This window comes from Oreochromis niloticus, linkage group LG9 (assembly GCF_001858045.2).
Source record: "Oreochromis niloticus isolate F11D_XX linkage group LG9, O_niloticus_UMD_NMBU, whole genome shotgun sequence".
Lineage (NCBI taxonomy): Eukaryota > Metazoa > Chordata > Actinopteri > Cichliformes > Cichlidae > Oreochromis > Oreochromis niloticus.
The window spans coordinates 28,449,390-28,466,249 of record NC_031974.2 but is presented as its reverse complement, the minus strand read 5'-3'; the positions used below and the strand labels follow the sequence as shown (position 1 = coordinate 28,466,249).

The window sequence follows — 16,860 nt, the reverse complement described above, 5'->3', positions numbered from 1 at the left end:
ATCCAGCCCTAACTCTAAGCTTTATCAAAAATAAAAGTTTTAAGTCTAATCTTACAAGCAGAGAGGGTGTCTGTCTCCTGAATCCAATATGGGAGCTGGTTCCACAGAAGAGGGGCCTGAAGGCTGAAGGCTCTACCTCCCATTCTACTTTCAATTCGTAGCAACCCCAAGTAAACCAGCAGGGATAAGAGCTCTACTGGGGTGATATGGTACTATGAGGTCTTTAAGATAAGATGGGGCCTGATTAATTCACTGGCATTATATGAAATCTCCACACATTAGTTGAGATATATTAATCAGTTTCTTTCAAGAGGAGGGCAGCTGATAAACTGAGGAACTTAACATGACATTCAATATCACATTCAAACAAACTATGGTAGGTCTGTATGTTAGCTGTGTGACAGCTACACATGGTACTTTTCATACTCCATTTATTTCTATTTCCATTTGTTCTATGTATGAGGCACACTTCTCAACTAAGTCTTCTTCACGTTTCTACATTCGTGCTGAACAACACTCGGCTTTCCTCATTTCCGTCAGGGAAATAACCTCCATGCAAATAGAAAACTGTAATTGCAGGTTTCTCCTATCTAGTGTATAATTGCGGTATCATTAACGTTTCTACGGCGAACAACTAATTTAAAAAGCGCACGCTTGATTGTGCGTCAGACAAACGTGGCGATGGCGGGTCGTAATGAGACAACGGGACAGCGTTTGAATCAGACTGACGGAAAGTTGAAATCGCTCAGTCAAAGAAAGAGAGCAAACAGTGATCGCGGGGAAAGAAATTAGCACACGAGACTGAGGTTTGCCACTCGGGCATCAGTCTGCGCGCTTAAAGACAGAGAGCACTCGGCAAGAGTGGCTGAATAAAAATAATGGAACTGAAATGACTTTTCGAAAATTTAATTGCTTAAACACATGTGACGATATATTAATAGAACTCAGATATAGAAAGAGAAATTAAACAGTCTGAAGCAGAGATGCAATTACAATGTTTCAAACATATTGGCTGTGACCAATCTTACTGCTTGACTATCTGGGGCAGAATGGTGGTTTTTCAAACAGAGGCTATCTGTGAAGCCAGAACAGAAGGATTAATTGTTCTGGATCAGAGTGGCGGTGCATAGTGTGTGTGTGTCTGTGTGTTTGGAGGCGCTTGTGTTTGTGTGTGTACTGCAGTGAATATATTATAAATAACACATTTTCTTCCTACCTGTCTCTTCTGTCTGGTCCCTTGTAAAATTCATTATCTGCTGGCATTAGGATTCATTTTCAAGACACGCCACTCTTCTGAAAACTTTCATCAACTCTTCTAACGTCGACCTTTTTACGTCCGACTTTCCGCTTTGTTGAGTCACTGCTGTTCTGTGACCTGGCTGACTGAGTGTTCCCGGGCAAATTGAGATTGGTGCTTTAAAACTTGGATGAGTGCAGTAAAGTGTCGACACTTGTCATATTTTGAATCAGGCAAATGGAGACCTTCCGGGTTTGTGCTACATTAAAAATAGCCCCCACACAGAGCAGCCCACTGCTTTGTTAGACATGAATATGACCTTAATCATGCTGAAGGTTTTTTTTCCTCTATTCCAAGGTTAGGGGGGAAAAAAAATCTAATTTAACCCAAGGCACAGGCTAACCATCGCTGCTGCTTTAATGGCGGTAAGAATAGACCAGGTTCTCCTCAGACATGGGATTAATCATGGGCCATCAGCAGCATGAACCCGCCTGCTGAAACACTCGTCTTTGTCTTTGAAAGAATGTTTTTTGGATGGAACAAGCTCCAAGCTCTACCAAAAGAAAAAAATTATTACTGGAAGACCTTGGGCAATATTATTCTGTGCGTGTTTTAGATCTGCAACTGCCACACTGTGTTTCATATTTCCATTAAGGTGCTTCATGTTCGGGTCTTCATCAGTTAGAAGATTTTAGGCTACATTACGTGAAGGAAAATGTGTCTGGTGTAGTTTTTTTGGCCCCCCAAACAGCAATCCAAACACGCTTGAGCTCCTAAGACACTGCTGTGTTTCACCAAAAACTTCCCTCACTTCAGGCCAGTGGACAAAGCAAGGTGGTGATGAAATCAATGCAATTTTCACAGACTGGGGTGGCTTGGATATAGTGCACCCACTGAAGCCCCCCGCCGCCTCAACCACTGCTCTGATGCATTAGGCTGCGCTGTTCAGCTCCTCTCCCCTGCAGACAGTGATGGATCTGATTCATTTCAATGGTGGCCTCCAGTGCTCACTCCCATTCGGGCTGGGTGACAGTGGCAAACTGGTGTGGGCTCCCCGCATATCTGCTGGGCCGATACGGCTGAACATGGGGGGGGCAGGGACCGGGCTGCAGCTGGGAGCCTGAGTCAACATTTAACTTGCGCTTCTCTCACTTGAGGTTGAAATTCTTACACTTTACAAGCTTATCTTTTCTCCACTCAGAGTACATTAAAATAACCCTCCAGTGGCTTTAAGGCATCTATTCAAACCATGAAGCTCCCAGAAAACACTGCAGCGTATGGTTGCCAGTAATGAGACTTTGATAGATGGAATCTAAAATGTACCATTATATCTCCTTCTGGTTTAGTTTTCAGACACTCTTTGCTTCTTTGCAATGCTGTCACCGTGTTGTCTCATAGCAACTAATGTTTGAAATAAATACCAAGCGATATACAAACACGTAACTTCTCTCTAAATAGATTAATGTACAAATAGCATTTTTCATCTTTCTGCCTACAGAGTGCTATTTTAATAATAAAAAGTGTAAACACACACATACACACATATATATATAGCCATTTCTAATGACAGCAGCCCAGCTGTCTGCTTACTGTCAGTCTATCTACCTGTCTGCCTGCTGGTGAGAGATTAAAGACGACAGGAGAGTGACTGGACCGAAGCGATAGAACTCACTGAACCTTGGGGCTGAGGTTTCCCAGGAGGGACATGTGTCCTTTCTCTCGGTCTCGGTCAGGAGGCAGGGTGGAGAAAGAGCAGGGAGAAGGAGGGGCGACAGATGGGGGGTGTGGTGGTGAGGAGAAGTAAAGCCAGGCAAAGAGCAGGCTGTGTATATTGGACAGTGGCATGCACTGTAACGCTGCAGTAAAACAAATGCGGCGTCATTCCAATAAATTCAGCTGCAGTTTTCCCTGAAATGTCTAAAAATTTCCACCTGTTAGACTATGGAGAACCACAGGCTGGAGGAAGGGAGGCGAAAACTGAACATGGAAACGAGAGGAAAACAACTACATGGGGTAGCAGGGGCTGCTAGGAAATGCTTAGAGGATGAGGGGTTACCAGAGAGGCTGAAGGACAGGGGAAGGGGAGGGGGGCCTCAGCGTGAGACTCCAAACTGACACACAGCCACAGGACAGAGTCTCCAATTAGAGTCACAGCAACACTAATCAAAACTGATCTACAACCTCTGGCTACAGGGCGAGTGAGCGTGCACGAGGCTGTGAATGCATTCACACATCATTCCACTACGCTGGGATACAGTCACACCATGCATTGCATTTTTTCCCCTTTCACCACAGTATGTGAATGACAGTTTTCTTGAAAAAAAATAAAAAAGGTAGGCAAGGTTAAGTTTTGCATCACAATGGACGTTTCACGAAGGTGAAATCCCAGCACTTTAATATTCTTGACTGTTGCTTCGTGACAAATATCCACCCTAACCATAATGCATATTCCTTTATCTCCCAATCCTACAGTGTTATTCTGCAGAGCTGTCAATCACAACTCGGTGAAGTACTTCTTAGATATCATATCAAGGCCCACCGTGAGCAAAGAAAAAAAAAATCACGCAGAGAGAGGGGAAAATGGGAGATGCTATCACTATATCTCACACAGGAAATGGGAATGTTTGAAGATTTGCATGGTGGTGTGGTCGCTTCATAAAGGTCCTTCTCTAGCTATCTCAAAGTTCCCAAAACCTACGGGGCTTAGATTAGCAGCACTGGAAAGGTAGAGGAAAATCAATATCATCTATCAGTCAGGTTGATATGTAGCTATCCCTCATCTTCATTCCAGTGTCTTATTCCACCTTACTGACTCAAAACAGGGATGTGATTGTTGAAAAAAATTACATCATGTTATATAGTCCATCTTAATGTTATGGCAGGTCATGATTAGAGCACTAATAATGATACCTGATTTTAAAAACATAACAAAGGGAGACCAATTAAATCAGACTCCTTGTGGTGCCAATTAGTCACATCAGTGTGACTCTTCCCTGACTGCTGGGTTACCTCGCTGCTCTTGGCCACCCGCCGGGCCACGATGAGCTGGATCATCCCTCGCTTGTTACCCTCTACAGACATTGATTTGCGCAGCGTTTCCATGGCCTCCTGATTTGTCTTCTCGAGCAGCGACTCCCCATTGACTGCAATAAGCTGGTCGTTAACATGCAGACGGCCATCCTGCAGACAAGAACCATAAGAAAGTGCGGTTCATAAAATAAAACAGAAGCTGCTCCTGAGGTTGCGTTTCCATGGTTAGCATGTACCCTTCTCACAAATCCCCCCAAAAATAAAAGTGTAAGAAGATAATGTTGTTTCAGAATTCATTTTCTCATATTGTGATTAGTAAATGATGTAAATTCCAATTAAGTTTTATTTACAACACAATACAGTACAATAAAAATACAGGGAAAACCCCAGCAATTATATGACTTTCATATGACCAAGCACCTGGCGACGGTGGAAAGGAAAAACTCCCTTTTAACAGGAAGAAACCTCCAGCAAAAACCAGGCTCAGGGAGGGAGACAGGGAAAAAGTTGTTAGATGTAAAACCACTGCATGGCACTAGTGTTAATGAACACAAATTAATTTCTCATTTTTCAAACAAATAACAAAAGTATTGCTGCCCCGAGGAAAGAATTTTATGCCACTCGCACCTTCTGCTACAACTTGAAAGTCACAGTTACACTGACTGTTGTTTCCCACACTGTCACCCATGAATGAAATCCATCAAGGAAATGCCAGAGTAAAGGAGTCGTTACTTGCCTTGCTAGCAGCACCTCCATTAATAATGGATTTGACGAAGATGCCCAAGTCGGCGTGGTTCTCCTTGGACCGGTTTCCTTTGACGCTGACCCCCAAGCCTGCTGAACCCGAGTCATTCAGAGGGATCTCAAAGGTCATGAACTCTTGTGTACCGTCAGGGGTTAACACGATGTCATCTTTCTCTTGCTAAAGTTAAAGAAAAGAAAAAGATTGAAGACAGAGGGTGAGATGTATCTTTAAGATCTCTTTTCTTTGACTTCAGTCAGCATTCAGCAGAAAAGAGTTAAAAAAACGGAATATTTGTCATAGCTCTGTCACTGGCACAGTAAGCAATAAATCTCTTTGGGTTGTGATGACTCAACTTATTTTCTAAAGTTGGTAAACTGTTGTTGCGTCTCACTGCAGTGTCACTATGAGCTATCCAAATGGTTTTAAAAAAAAGGATAAAAGGGAATATCAAAAGAAAAAAAACAAGAACCAGGTTCATGAATGACAGGAAAATGGAAAGCAAGAGTTTTATTGCAGGCCCAGTACTGCAATACTCTTCATGCATGGTTAACGAGAAATGGTTCATTTCAACTGCAGGAGAGGTGTGAGAGGGTCGCGATGAGTTTCTATCAGCCAGCAAAATCAATTCAGCCGAAAAATAGTCCATCAACCGTCAACCAGCCACTCCGGTTGCTTTTCTGACAGCTTTCTGGCATCATTGATGTCTAACAAAGAGCATCCGTAAAAGAAATAAATAATAATGAAAGGGATAGTGTTTGTGTATTTTATTTTTCACTTTCAGGGAAACAAATGGGGGGAAAAGGGTGTGAGAGAAAGCTAATTGCACGGAGAAAACAACAAAGGCATCAAGAAGCTGAAAGATTCTGGCTTTTAACTCGTGGAAAATCTGATAAAGATTTAAGGACAGGTTAAAATAACGTCCATTTAGTTGCTCAGGCCCTGCCACTTATTCTATAGCTGTAGCCAGCATCCTGTAGCTAACCTATCGTGCTGACACCTGAGGATTCGGTCCATAGTCGCTCGCAAGTGTTAGCCTCTTGTCACCCGGTTACATTAACAGCAGTTCACTTTCTCCTCCCATTACTGTATACACAGCAGATTAAGCGTTAGCAAGAATCAAGCACGATGAGACTGTTCCACAAGAAACTCGAGAGCACCGCTGTGATACTGCCATTGCTCAGATTCAACTGTGCATGGGCTGTTATTGCCACAGCACCCAAATCTACATTAACAAGACTAGAGCAATCAACCCCGAAGACCAACCGCAAGACCTCTCTTTACATAGACTCACATCAACCGTGCACACAAACAGCCAGATGGATAGCAGCCAGGTGCCCTTCACAGCTGCTCGGATAAAAGAGTGAAACAGAGGAAAGAGGGGAAAGGTAGAGCACAAGGTGTTTTTTTTTCCAGCGGCTGAAGAGTTATTAGGATGCAGCGGTGCGTTCAGGTGAAAGCTCTTTTCAACACAATCTGACGGAGCCCCTATTCTCCAGGCGGCCCTCCTATCTGCCTCCTTTTCTTTCTCTGAGCTTTTGTTTTTTCTCTCTCTCTTTTCCAACTTTTAAAACGGCAGTACACCTGTCTGTACAACTCACCAACTGGGCTTTGTCTCTGACTGGACCCTTGGTAAATTCAGACCACTGGAATCCATTTAATCGCACCACGTTTCAACACCTGGTTTTCAAATGCAGGTTCTATTACAGAAATCACCGGTTGCTGCCAGGAAATGACCTTTTGCTTTTCCTCAGACTGCTGAATGAAGCGGATAGGGGAAAGGAAAAGAAAAAGTGTACCGTTGAAAAACAATTTGTTATCCAGGGCAGGGGTAAATATAAGGCATCGACGCTGTTTAAACAACCATTCTTGTATGGAGCTTGAAAATATAATTTTGGAATTTCTATAAACTTTGACAGCTGCTGTAGTGGAGTTGCTTTACCTCAGTGTGTGAGCTGAGATCAGTTGGTTTGCAAAATACGGCACAGACATACACTCCGAAAAGAACATTTGTGAATGCGTGGTCTTGTGCGTCACTGGCGTGGTTTAACTTTTACTTTAATCACAATGTTTTATCAAAATAAATTGATAAAACATCTTGTGGCTTTGAGTTATATCCTCTCTGAGGCTTTTAAGCCCAGCGACTGACGATGGCAATATACTGTTGAAAAAATTACTTTGGATGGACAGTCTCTGAGTCTTTGTGCGTCTTTGTACGTGCACGTGTGTGCGCCCGTCTTCCAAAATGATGACAGAATAACCACCCACTCAGAGCTGTGTTCCGGGAATAGAGGGCCGAGGCAGAGAATGAGAGAGCAGTGTAACATTTTCATCAGACAGGAACAAGCGCCGCTAGCCAAGAATGAGTTTGTCAGGCTGCTTGACAGGCCTTGTTGCACCAATTCAACTCAGGCAGAGCTGGATTCAGCTATCTCCGAACAAGAGAAAAAAGAAAGTCAGCTCATTGTTCCAAGCACAGCCCCGTGGATGCACCTGGGACAGACAGCACAAAGGTACTGACAATCTGTGAAATGATGTAAAGACAGGGAAAAGGTTACGTGCTTAACTAAACTTGAAAAAGCACCAGGAAAAAAGTTGTATGCATAACACATCTGTTTTCTCCCATCGTTGTTTTTTTTCCTCAGGTATGGTCTCCATAAAAGGTAATAAATTATGCTGATGTAGACCGACAGAGTCAAGCTCTCTTCTGAACAACAAAAAGAAAAAAAAAAAATCGCCGGCAACAAACTATTCTCCAATGTAAAGACGTATTGCCTTGAGCGTGCCACAACCAACACCTCTTTTTTTGGGTGACTGTTGTTTCCTGTTAGTTTTCTGTTATTTGAACAATAAGATCACCTTCATATTCGTCCGATCTGAAAAGTAAAACCCAAAACAAATGTGCTACAGTGTACTCTTAACTCTGTGGGGAAGCTGCGCTTCAACAGTCAAGACTCTGGGTTACTGAGCAGAAGATGGGGAATTGTAGCGCTGTCAAGCTGAGCCCTTAATCCTGTCTACTCCAGCATATCTGCTCCATGACTGACCCCAATCCTCTGACCCCAGCCTCCTAACATGCAGGGATATGTGGAAACAGTTTCACTGTGCTTAATGTACATGTGACAAATAAAGGTTTGTTTAAGATATTACTGATATTTTAGCAACTACACACACACCGTGGCTGTCCCAGGAGTCCGGTGTGGTTGGACCACTGATTGGGCTTAAATGACTAAACTTGAAGATTTACTGTTAACAGTATAGATGTGATGTGATTTAGCACAGCCTGGAGTGTACAGTATATGTGCCAGGGCATTTAATCAAAACAATGTAACATACATAAAAGTGATGAATCTGTCATATATCATGCATTCATCTTTGCCTTTCACATGTGTTAGATCAGTTGCCTAGAGATGGATATCGTCTCTTAGGTGCAGCTGCGGCTGTTACTGTGTTGCTCTCATCTCTTCAGTTTTTAAATAGCTTAGCAAACTGTCGGCATCAGCTCATCTCAGGAGCTGCCTATTTTTTGTGGAAAGTAGTGGTTGTCCCCGCAAATTCGTGACAACGCTGAGAGGCACGTGCAACCAAAAAAGGTGCATATGCAGCTTTACATGATAAATATGTTTTGTATCATCAGTTTATTAAAAATTTATCTCAGCCTTCTGAAAGAAATTAAAGTTTCAATCAGTTTGGGCCTGTTTATTCCCATTCCAATATTTTCACGACCTTTTCAAAATAGAAAATAGGCAGAAAATAGGACAGCGCAATTAATCAAATTTTTATCTCTAACTCGATTTGGCTTCCACAATTAAACGAGCATAATCAAATGAAAATGCATGCTCCAGGATTTAAAGGTGCAGCATGGAAAATCTCACCACTAGATGTCACTATATTGCAGATTGAATTTACTGGGGGGTGGGGGGGGTTACTTCTCACAATTCAAGTGCATAATCCTAGCTATGGTGGCTGCTGTAGGACAAACAACTGGCCACCATTCATCTTTAGTGAGTGTAGGCTGTCACTCGGCTGTTTATCTACCTTTACACCTCAAAGCAAAATAATTCAAGTGCTCCGTAATTGAGAACCTGTATGTGCCAATCATAGCTGTTTCCTGGACTGCACAGCTTGACGTTTCCTGGATTAGTCTGAACAAGTAACAGCTGATTTAGCTTCTGCAATGAATCTATGCAACAGGTGCTCAAAAAAAGATATTTTATTTTACTAAACTGGCAGTATCTGCATTGTATGCAAAACACAACAGGGGAAGCAGAGCGGGATCTCAGAGCTGTCAGGTATTCTGCTATGAATTTTATTAACATCCATCATGCAGGGAGAATGAATGGAGTGAGAGACTTTATATTATTAGTTTGCAAAGATGCATGTATAAAGACTAATTAACACAAGGTAAAAGTGAAAGTAGTGCAAAGTTGATTTAGTTTTTTGTTGGGTTTTGTTACACTAGTTTTTTTTCCTTCTAAGAGATGGACTAAATTTAAGTGAATAAGCAGGACCAATTTTATTTTGATGCAAAGATTTGCAGTGTCATGTTCATATGAAAGTGCACTTGAAATGTTTTCATCACTAAAAATCAGAGAATACCCGGGAAAAATACTTGTGACCTCAGTACGGAACCAATTAATTCCAATGATAATCATTTTGGCCATAATCATGCAAGCCTAGCAGAAAATATGCAAAGCGGAGTGGCTGTAATAACATTGTTATCATTATCCCCTTAGCTCAAGTGACCAGCCACTTGACCAATTCATCACAAAAGGAGCCCATGGAGATTTTTTTGTTTTTTTGTAAGGTCCCCTCTGACTCAGCCATGGAGCGACAGCCTATTATACCATTAAATCCTTTATTAATTAACATTACCAGCAGGGAAGTGCTTTAGAGGCAGCTTTTCACCAAGTTCACAAATAGGTGAATAAAAGTGGGCACAGAAAGGAAAGCATTTGCTAGCAAAGGAGCTCCAGCCTGCCTATTAGGCCTTTTTGTTTTGTTTCTACCTTGCTTAACTTGTCACATGCTAACAAGGAGCATTCGCCGGTTGCGCGCAAGTGCGTGGCAGAGAAACAGAGCGTCAGAAGAAGCCGGAGAGAGATGCAAAAGGCAGAGCGCAAATGAATTACAATCACTTCTGTTCACACATAACTCTGAGTTCTCTGCACATCACTGCCTAAAACAATTAACACTCCTGGAAACTTCTTTCCACACTTGGCCCAATTTGGTGACATAAAGGTCAATGGAAATGAATTTAAAAGGGCTAAAAGAAATCAGCCATGGGTGTAATTGCAAAAGTGCTGCACGAGTGATAAGTATTGTAACACAAATTTCTTCTGGCGGTGCTTCTCCTTGCAACATTTACAGACAAAGAGGCTGAATATTAAATATCTCAAAGTCGAGGAAACAAATTCAGGTACAATGAGGAGGCTGGGCGAGGGGCGGAGAGGCGAGCTGTTACACAACACCAAAAAGCATGATACGGCACAGCTGGCAGTGGCAGGTTGTAAGTGTCTGTGAACTGATGTTATATGTTCTTCACTCAGCAATCCAGCACATTTTGACCCAGAGCTGACGCACTGGGACTATTCCCCTTTAGGGAGTTTTCTAATGAGAAAGCTCATTAACAGACTTAACAAAGTCTGTTTCCATGAGGGCATCTGAGGCCAGATCTATCTACATCATGGCGAATGCATTACGGCAAGTGGCTCTCAGTGAGGGGTGCTGACTGACTCTCACTGTGAGCGACCCAAAGACAGGGGAAAAAAAAAACAGACTCATACGCCGGGCCTGACTTGACACGAGGTGTTTCTGCAGGCGATTCGGGAAGCGATTTCATCTCATCAGATGGAACATTAAAAATAAAAGGCTACTTTCTAAGTGTAGCTGGCAGCCGGGAATGTTTGCAAAGGCGTTTCGGTTGAACCAAAGCGCAGACGCACATCACGAAGCAGATGTCTCTCATTTTAAGCTAATGGTGGATAAAAAGCGCTTTGCTATGTCCAACTGCACACACACACTTCAGCCCATTATGCGTTCTGGAAACAGACGCTGAATCCCCTTCGGGAGAGTAACTGTGTCGCCATAAGTGGCCTTTAACTACCTTGTTTATCGGCGTAGCACAATGCTGTGGTGCACCCTCCCTCTTCTCTGCACTGACAGCAAGCATAATTATGGGAACAGCTGCTCAAAAGTGCTAAACGAAAACAGGTGGCTTCGACGAGACTCGACTCAGAGACTGTTAACCGGGCTGGCATTGTCTTCAACCATGCTTGGCATTATTAGCCTTATTTATGACAGCGCACGCTTCCAAAACTGTGCACTTTGATCGGAAAGCGTTTCTATAGGAGGCAAATTAATACGGCAAAGGACTACGCTGGGAGACGGTGTTGGTGATTAATGAGAGAAACACAAGGGAAGAGGAGAAGAAGAAGAAGAAGGAAGAAGAGGAAAGTGTGATGTGATAAACATCAGAGAGTGAGGGAAAAGTCGGAGAAAGTGTCCTGATGAGGTTCGTAGTGCCATGGTACACACGCTTGAGGCCTTATCCACTAAAATCACTGTGGTCTGTCATGTCAGAGACATTTTTATGCATAAAGTGAAAGCCAAAGCAACCTCTGAGATGCAACTAAAACTGCCAAACTGTTCTGAAGAACTCTGATTGCACACTGCCAAACCGCGGCATTGCAAATGCTCCATCCAAAGGTCTTTTGAGTGGTTCCTGTAATCGGATTTCACCCGAGATCTTCACATTAGTATTATTAGAGCAATATGCAGGATTACGTCCATTTACCTTCGAGCAGCTGGGACTGTTTTGAAGTCATATGATAAAAGGAGACCGGGAATTCATTACAAAATTGTGAATACCGGCAAAAAAGGTTGCAACACCTTAAATTATCAACTCCACTAAGGAATGATTAATCATCACGAGTCCTTCGCCAAGTTTCACTTAGGTAAAATAGCTCTGGCTCTGTCACCTGCTGTGATATAAATAAGCCGCTGAAGAGACGCGCAAGAACAATTCTCTGACACTTTATTATCAAAAGTTTCAGTGAATTACTTCACCCTTACAGTCACTCAAAATAAAAATAAAAAAACACACACATTACTTTAAGAGACATCTAATTATATTAGCACCAAAGATGTTTGTCATGTTTTGGCATGGCTGTGGGTAGCACATAGCTTAAGATAAGCACATAGCTGTTTATCACCGCTTCAGTGGAATATGCCAAATGGTTTATCTAAAAGCTGCTCTGTTAAAGCGCTGAAAGACATGAGCCAGAGATGAAGGTTGAAACATTTTTCATACAATATCAAAACAATTTCATCCTGACCATCTCTGCCAAACGCAAGCAGCTGATTCGCTGTTATGTTTTAGATGCATCCGTGGCCAAAGACAGAAGGATTACTGTTCTGTTCTGGCATTTTAACGTCCGTGTAACCTGTTAAAAATGACAAAGGTTCGTTCTGTGTTGAGGAGTGTATAAATGAATGAGGAGGGATTGAGCTTGGCTCAGACAGAGCAGATCTGTGTATAATTTAGTTGCCTCCAAAGACAGGGGGTTGTGTTTTGTTTGCCTGATATCAATTCATTTCTCCCTCTACCGACTCGGTAAATGGATCTCTGCAGCAGGGAAATCAATACAGCTTCATACGTCTGTTCTTGCCTTCCAACTTTAACACGGGCAAATCATGAATGGTAACCTTACTGTACTGCAGGCACTGCAACAAAACCCAACTGTGAACGAGTATCGATGATGACCGCTTGATTTTTGGAGCAAAAAAACAATTCGGAACCTTGTATCCATCTATTTTAATGCAACCATGCTTTTATTATTTCATCCATGCAACTGTTTTCAGAGACCCCTGTTTAATATAACACACTGTTTAAATGGAGTAGTTCTGACTGCCTCGATTACAGCCCAGTGGTCAAAAACATAGCAGGCAGAATTTGAAACCAGGCCACCGGGGTGGGCACTTATGAAACAGGTCATTAGTCTGCTATAATTGTAAGCAGCAGTGTCACGCATTTGTCTGCGCGTCCTCAGTATTCACATGAGCCATAAATTCGGCTGTCACATCAATCTGAGGCCAGAATTAATCGTGCAATTAAGATTCTCATTGCTTGGCAGATATAGCCACTAATGGATCAGTGACAAGTGCGATATGATCATAAAGAGGGGTTTTTAATGCACTGTTTAATTGCTCTTATGTGGTCGGCAGTGTTACAACAGAGGCTACACAAGCCCATTTGTTCTCCGCAGTCCGCACTGCTATCTTGGAAGGAAAAATGTGCTGCTGTTGAAGGGTCACGCAACGATGTAAGAGCAGGAACGGGCACCGTTATTATGGTGCTTGAATGCACTGTGTGTGACTCAGGAGTTTGTGGCATTGTTTAACACTTTACCCCTTGAAAGCGTGCTAGGCATAACCTTTGAAGCTCTTTTCTGAACTGAGAGGTTTCTGTCATATTTCAGGCTTATAGGACGAAATGAGCTGGTTTGCATCAGAAGTTGGAGATTTCGGAAATTCTTGGAAAAGCCCAGGAACTATTCTACTGGTCTTCAAACTGTGTTTTTATTGATATATACTGAGGTGTCAAAACTCGTCATCAAGGACACAGGAAAGGCCGTCAAATGTCTTTATGCGGGAAAGAGTTAACATATATTTAGTGCATGGATCACTTTCTGGCAGCAATAGCAACAGGCTAATTCACTTAACTTGAGGCAGGCTGGTTTCAAACAAATGAAAGTGATTTGTCACTAAACACAGACGCCCCCTGTTTTAAATGTCCTCCCAACTCCTTATTTATGTAATAATAAAATGTTGAAGAGTATATTCCTCTGCTTTTACTTTGCGGTGTCTGCTCGAAGCGACACGCAGGCGACACGTGAACAAGCTCCGCCACAGGTGACAGGGCGTGGACGGATGTCTTTAGGCAGTGCCTCGTTTTTCGACTGCCACCGTTGCTTGTTGCACAACGAAGCATGACATTTGACTCATTATTATAGGAGGAAATAAATAAATAAATAAATAAAAAGCGGAAGCCAGAATTACAATATCCACTATGAAGGCAAAGCACTCCTCGCAGCTATAAGCACAAACGGGGCCGCACGCCAGGAGAAAAAGGGCTACAACAAATAACATCTACTGTGCTATGTGTAGGCTGCGTGTAGTGTAGATGTGTCTTCAAAATGCATTTAATGGTGCTGCTTTTGGTTTTTTTTAATTTGTGCTTCTTCGCATCTCATTCTCTTACTCCATTTCTTAGTTTCTTTATCCAAGACACAAACTTTCTCCACTTCCTTTCACCCCTAATACGAAACAATCAGAAAAAGTTGTGAAGACACGAGCGCTCACAAATAATTCATAAAGCCTTTCTACCTCCAAACGCATAGGGGGCACTAATTCATCTGACTTCCAGCCTTTAATCTCTTGCCTTGAAATCACTGACTCAAACTCCCAGAGCTGTCAAGGCTTTTTTTTCTTCTACCTCCACCTAGTCACTGATCAGAGCCTGCTACTGCATCTAGAGTTTGAGGTGAACTTTTCTCTCTGTTTCAGCATTTCTTTCCTCTACACTTAAAGGCCATGAGGTTCAAAAGCAAAGAGGCAAAAAAAACATGACAACAAAACAAAATGCGAACAGATCCACTACCCTCTAAGACATGCTTAAGGATGAAGGAGGCTTTGTAGAGAAGAACTTGGTGTCTACAAACAAACTTGTTATCGATGAGCCCAGAGTTTAGTGAAGGTTGAAGCACCTTCTTTGATAAAATGTATTGTCTCTGTCTGAATATATTTACTGACATCCCTGGAGAGGAGGAGGGGCAGGAGGAGATGGGTGGAAATAAGCAGCAGTCGTAGCCACATTGCCCCATTTTTCCTCTATTACCATTTAACCTTTTCTCCTTCCTGCAATTACATATTTATTGAAAGCTATTGAGAGCTCCCGCTACTGCTACTGAAAGCATGTCAAAACACACCCTGACCGTGGTAATTAAAGATGCAATGCGAGCATGCTGGGAGAGTAAATTAATTCCTCTGGGGGCGCAAGCAGCACGGGTAGCACACGAGCAAACATCTAAACAAAAGGAGGCACGAAGGGATTTCCGATGCTGACATTAAACGTCAGCAGGCAAATGTCAACTAGACAAAAAGGTCTGGGTTTTTTTTGTTGTTTTGTTTTGTTTTCATCTATATGGCTGTGTGTGTGTGTGTGTGTGTGTGTGTGTGTGTGTGTGTGTGTGTGTGTGTGTGTCACTCATGCTGAAATTTAAAAATTGCTGCCGCCTTGTCATTCAAAGAAAGACAGGAATGACAGCCCACAAACGCTCGTCTATAGGTGCGCCGTTATGTGTGCCCTACCAGTGGAGTGTGTAGCAGAAATATATGCACGCACCCATCACCCACCTATCCACAGTGTGTGACAGAGGAGGCAATTACCAGCCACAATTTTCTACCATGCTTTATTTGCAATAACTGTCACCGGCAGAGCCTTGGCCTCCTTATCTGATTTTTATGAACATACTTGTAGGGATTATTGAGATTTGTGAAAGCACTGCTGGGAAATGTGAAACTGTGTGTGAGAGAGAGAGTGAGAATTTTTAAAAAAAAGGAAAAGTAAGCGAGAGAGTTAATCTGCTACGGAAAGTGATGAAATATTAACCAGCAGTCTTTGCACAGCGTGTTGGTCAAGAGACGGAGAAATCAAAAACAAAAAAGAAAAAGGAGATTATTAGACAGGTTTTGCATGATGGATTTTTTTTTCTAATCGCATCACGCCTGAGTAGCTGAGAGAGCGTAGCCGTCAACCTCTCATTCCACAACACTCATAAGCAGACGAGCCAGGGGCAGGCGTGCATTTTTTAAAAAGCCCTCACAGCGTCACTCAGCTGCTGTCAAGGCAGCGTGGATCAGTTTGGCCTCTACCTCCAGTTAGTTTTAAGTATTTAGTTTATTTTGTGTGTGTGTGTGTGTGTGTGTGTGTGTGTGTGTGTGCGCGCGTTCTTAAAGAGTCCAGTTGAATAATGTCAAGGTTACAGGTTTGATGCTAGCAGTGGCTCCTAGGTGGTCCGGAGAGGTGAAACGCACTGCAACTTTAAAAAAAACACCAGCAACTAGAAAAACAAATAAAACACAAGAGAAAGAGAAAAAATGCTGCAAAAGCTCACAAAAAAAGAACCCTGAGAAAACAACAGGAGTGTTTTCAGGGAGACAATAATGTGACGGAACAACAGTGAAGAGCTAACAGTAAACGGCTAACAGCAAACATGTATCTACAGTATTACGTCAATCACGAAAACACAATTTTTTTTAAAAATGCAGGAAACCACATCTTTTTGTCCCTCCAGACATCGATCAATTCTCCAGTTCTTTAAGCATCTCGTCATTGTCACGTTCTTGAGTTATTGAGTTATTGAGTTTGACCTCTCAGGGCCACCGTACATGAGCTATGAAGCAGCATCAAAAATGCAGCATACTTTATAAACATGTGTGACGCATTTTAAGACGGTACAAGACTTTTTGGGGACTTCCTTAATAGCAAGAGAACTTTAACACATGCTCTTGTGCCAACTTCCTAAATCTGAAAATTACAGTGAGAAAAAAAAATGAAAGTATAGCTGGTGTCTGGATGAAGAAATAGCACATTAAAAGAGCTTGCTACTGCTTCACAGGGCCATTATTCCACAGGTTGAACAGCTCCTATTGCGGGGTTAACAGCCAGGGTGCCGGGCTGAGTGCTGTGGTAAGGAGTGAGGCTGGCATCAGGAGCCCCTGGCCTGCCAAGGTGCTGTGACGACTAAGCCTGCTGTCACAGACACAGAGCGCAGGCTGGACGGGGGCA

General features: G+C 42.6%; 1 protein-coding gene across 3 annotated transcripts in view; it reads right to left on the bottom strand.

Annotated features, from left to right (window-relative positions):
* Positions 1–16,860, bottom strand: part of LOC100702913 (partitioning defective 3 homolog) — a 346,275-nt gene that overhangs the window by 154,259 nt on the left and 175,156 nt on the right. For all 3 annotated transcript variants that reach the window (XM_025910173.1, XM_025910174.1, XM_005471661.4), the window contains exons 13-14: positions 5,004–5,189; positions 4,247–4,417 (exon numbers count right to left, since the gene is read on the bottom strand). In XM_025910173.1, coding sequence (XP_025765958.1) covers positions 4,247–4,417; positions 5,004–5,189 — 357 coding nt within the window. The remainder of the gene's footprint in view (positions 1–4,246; positions 4,418–5,003; positions 5,190–16,860) is intronic.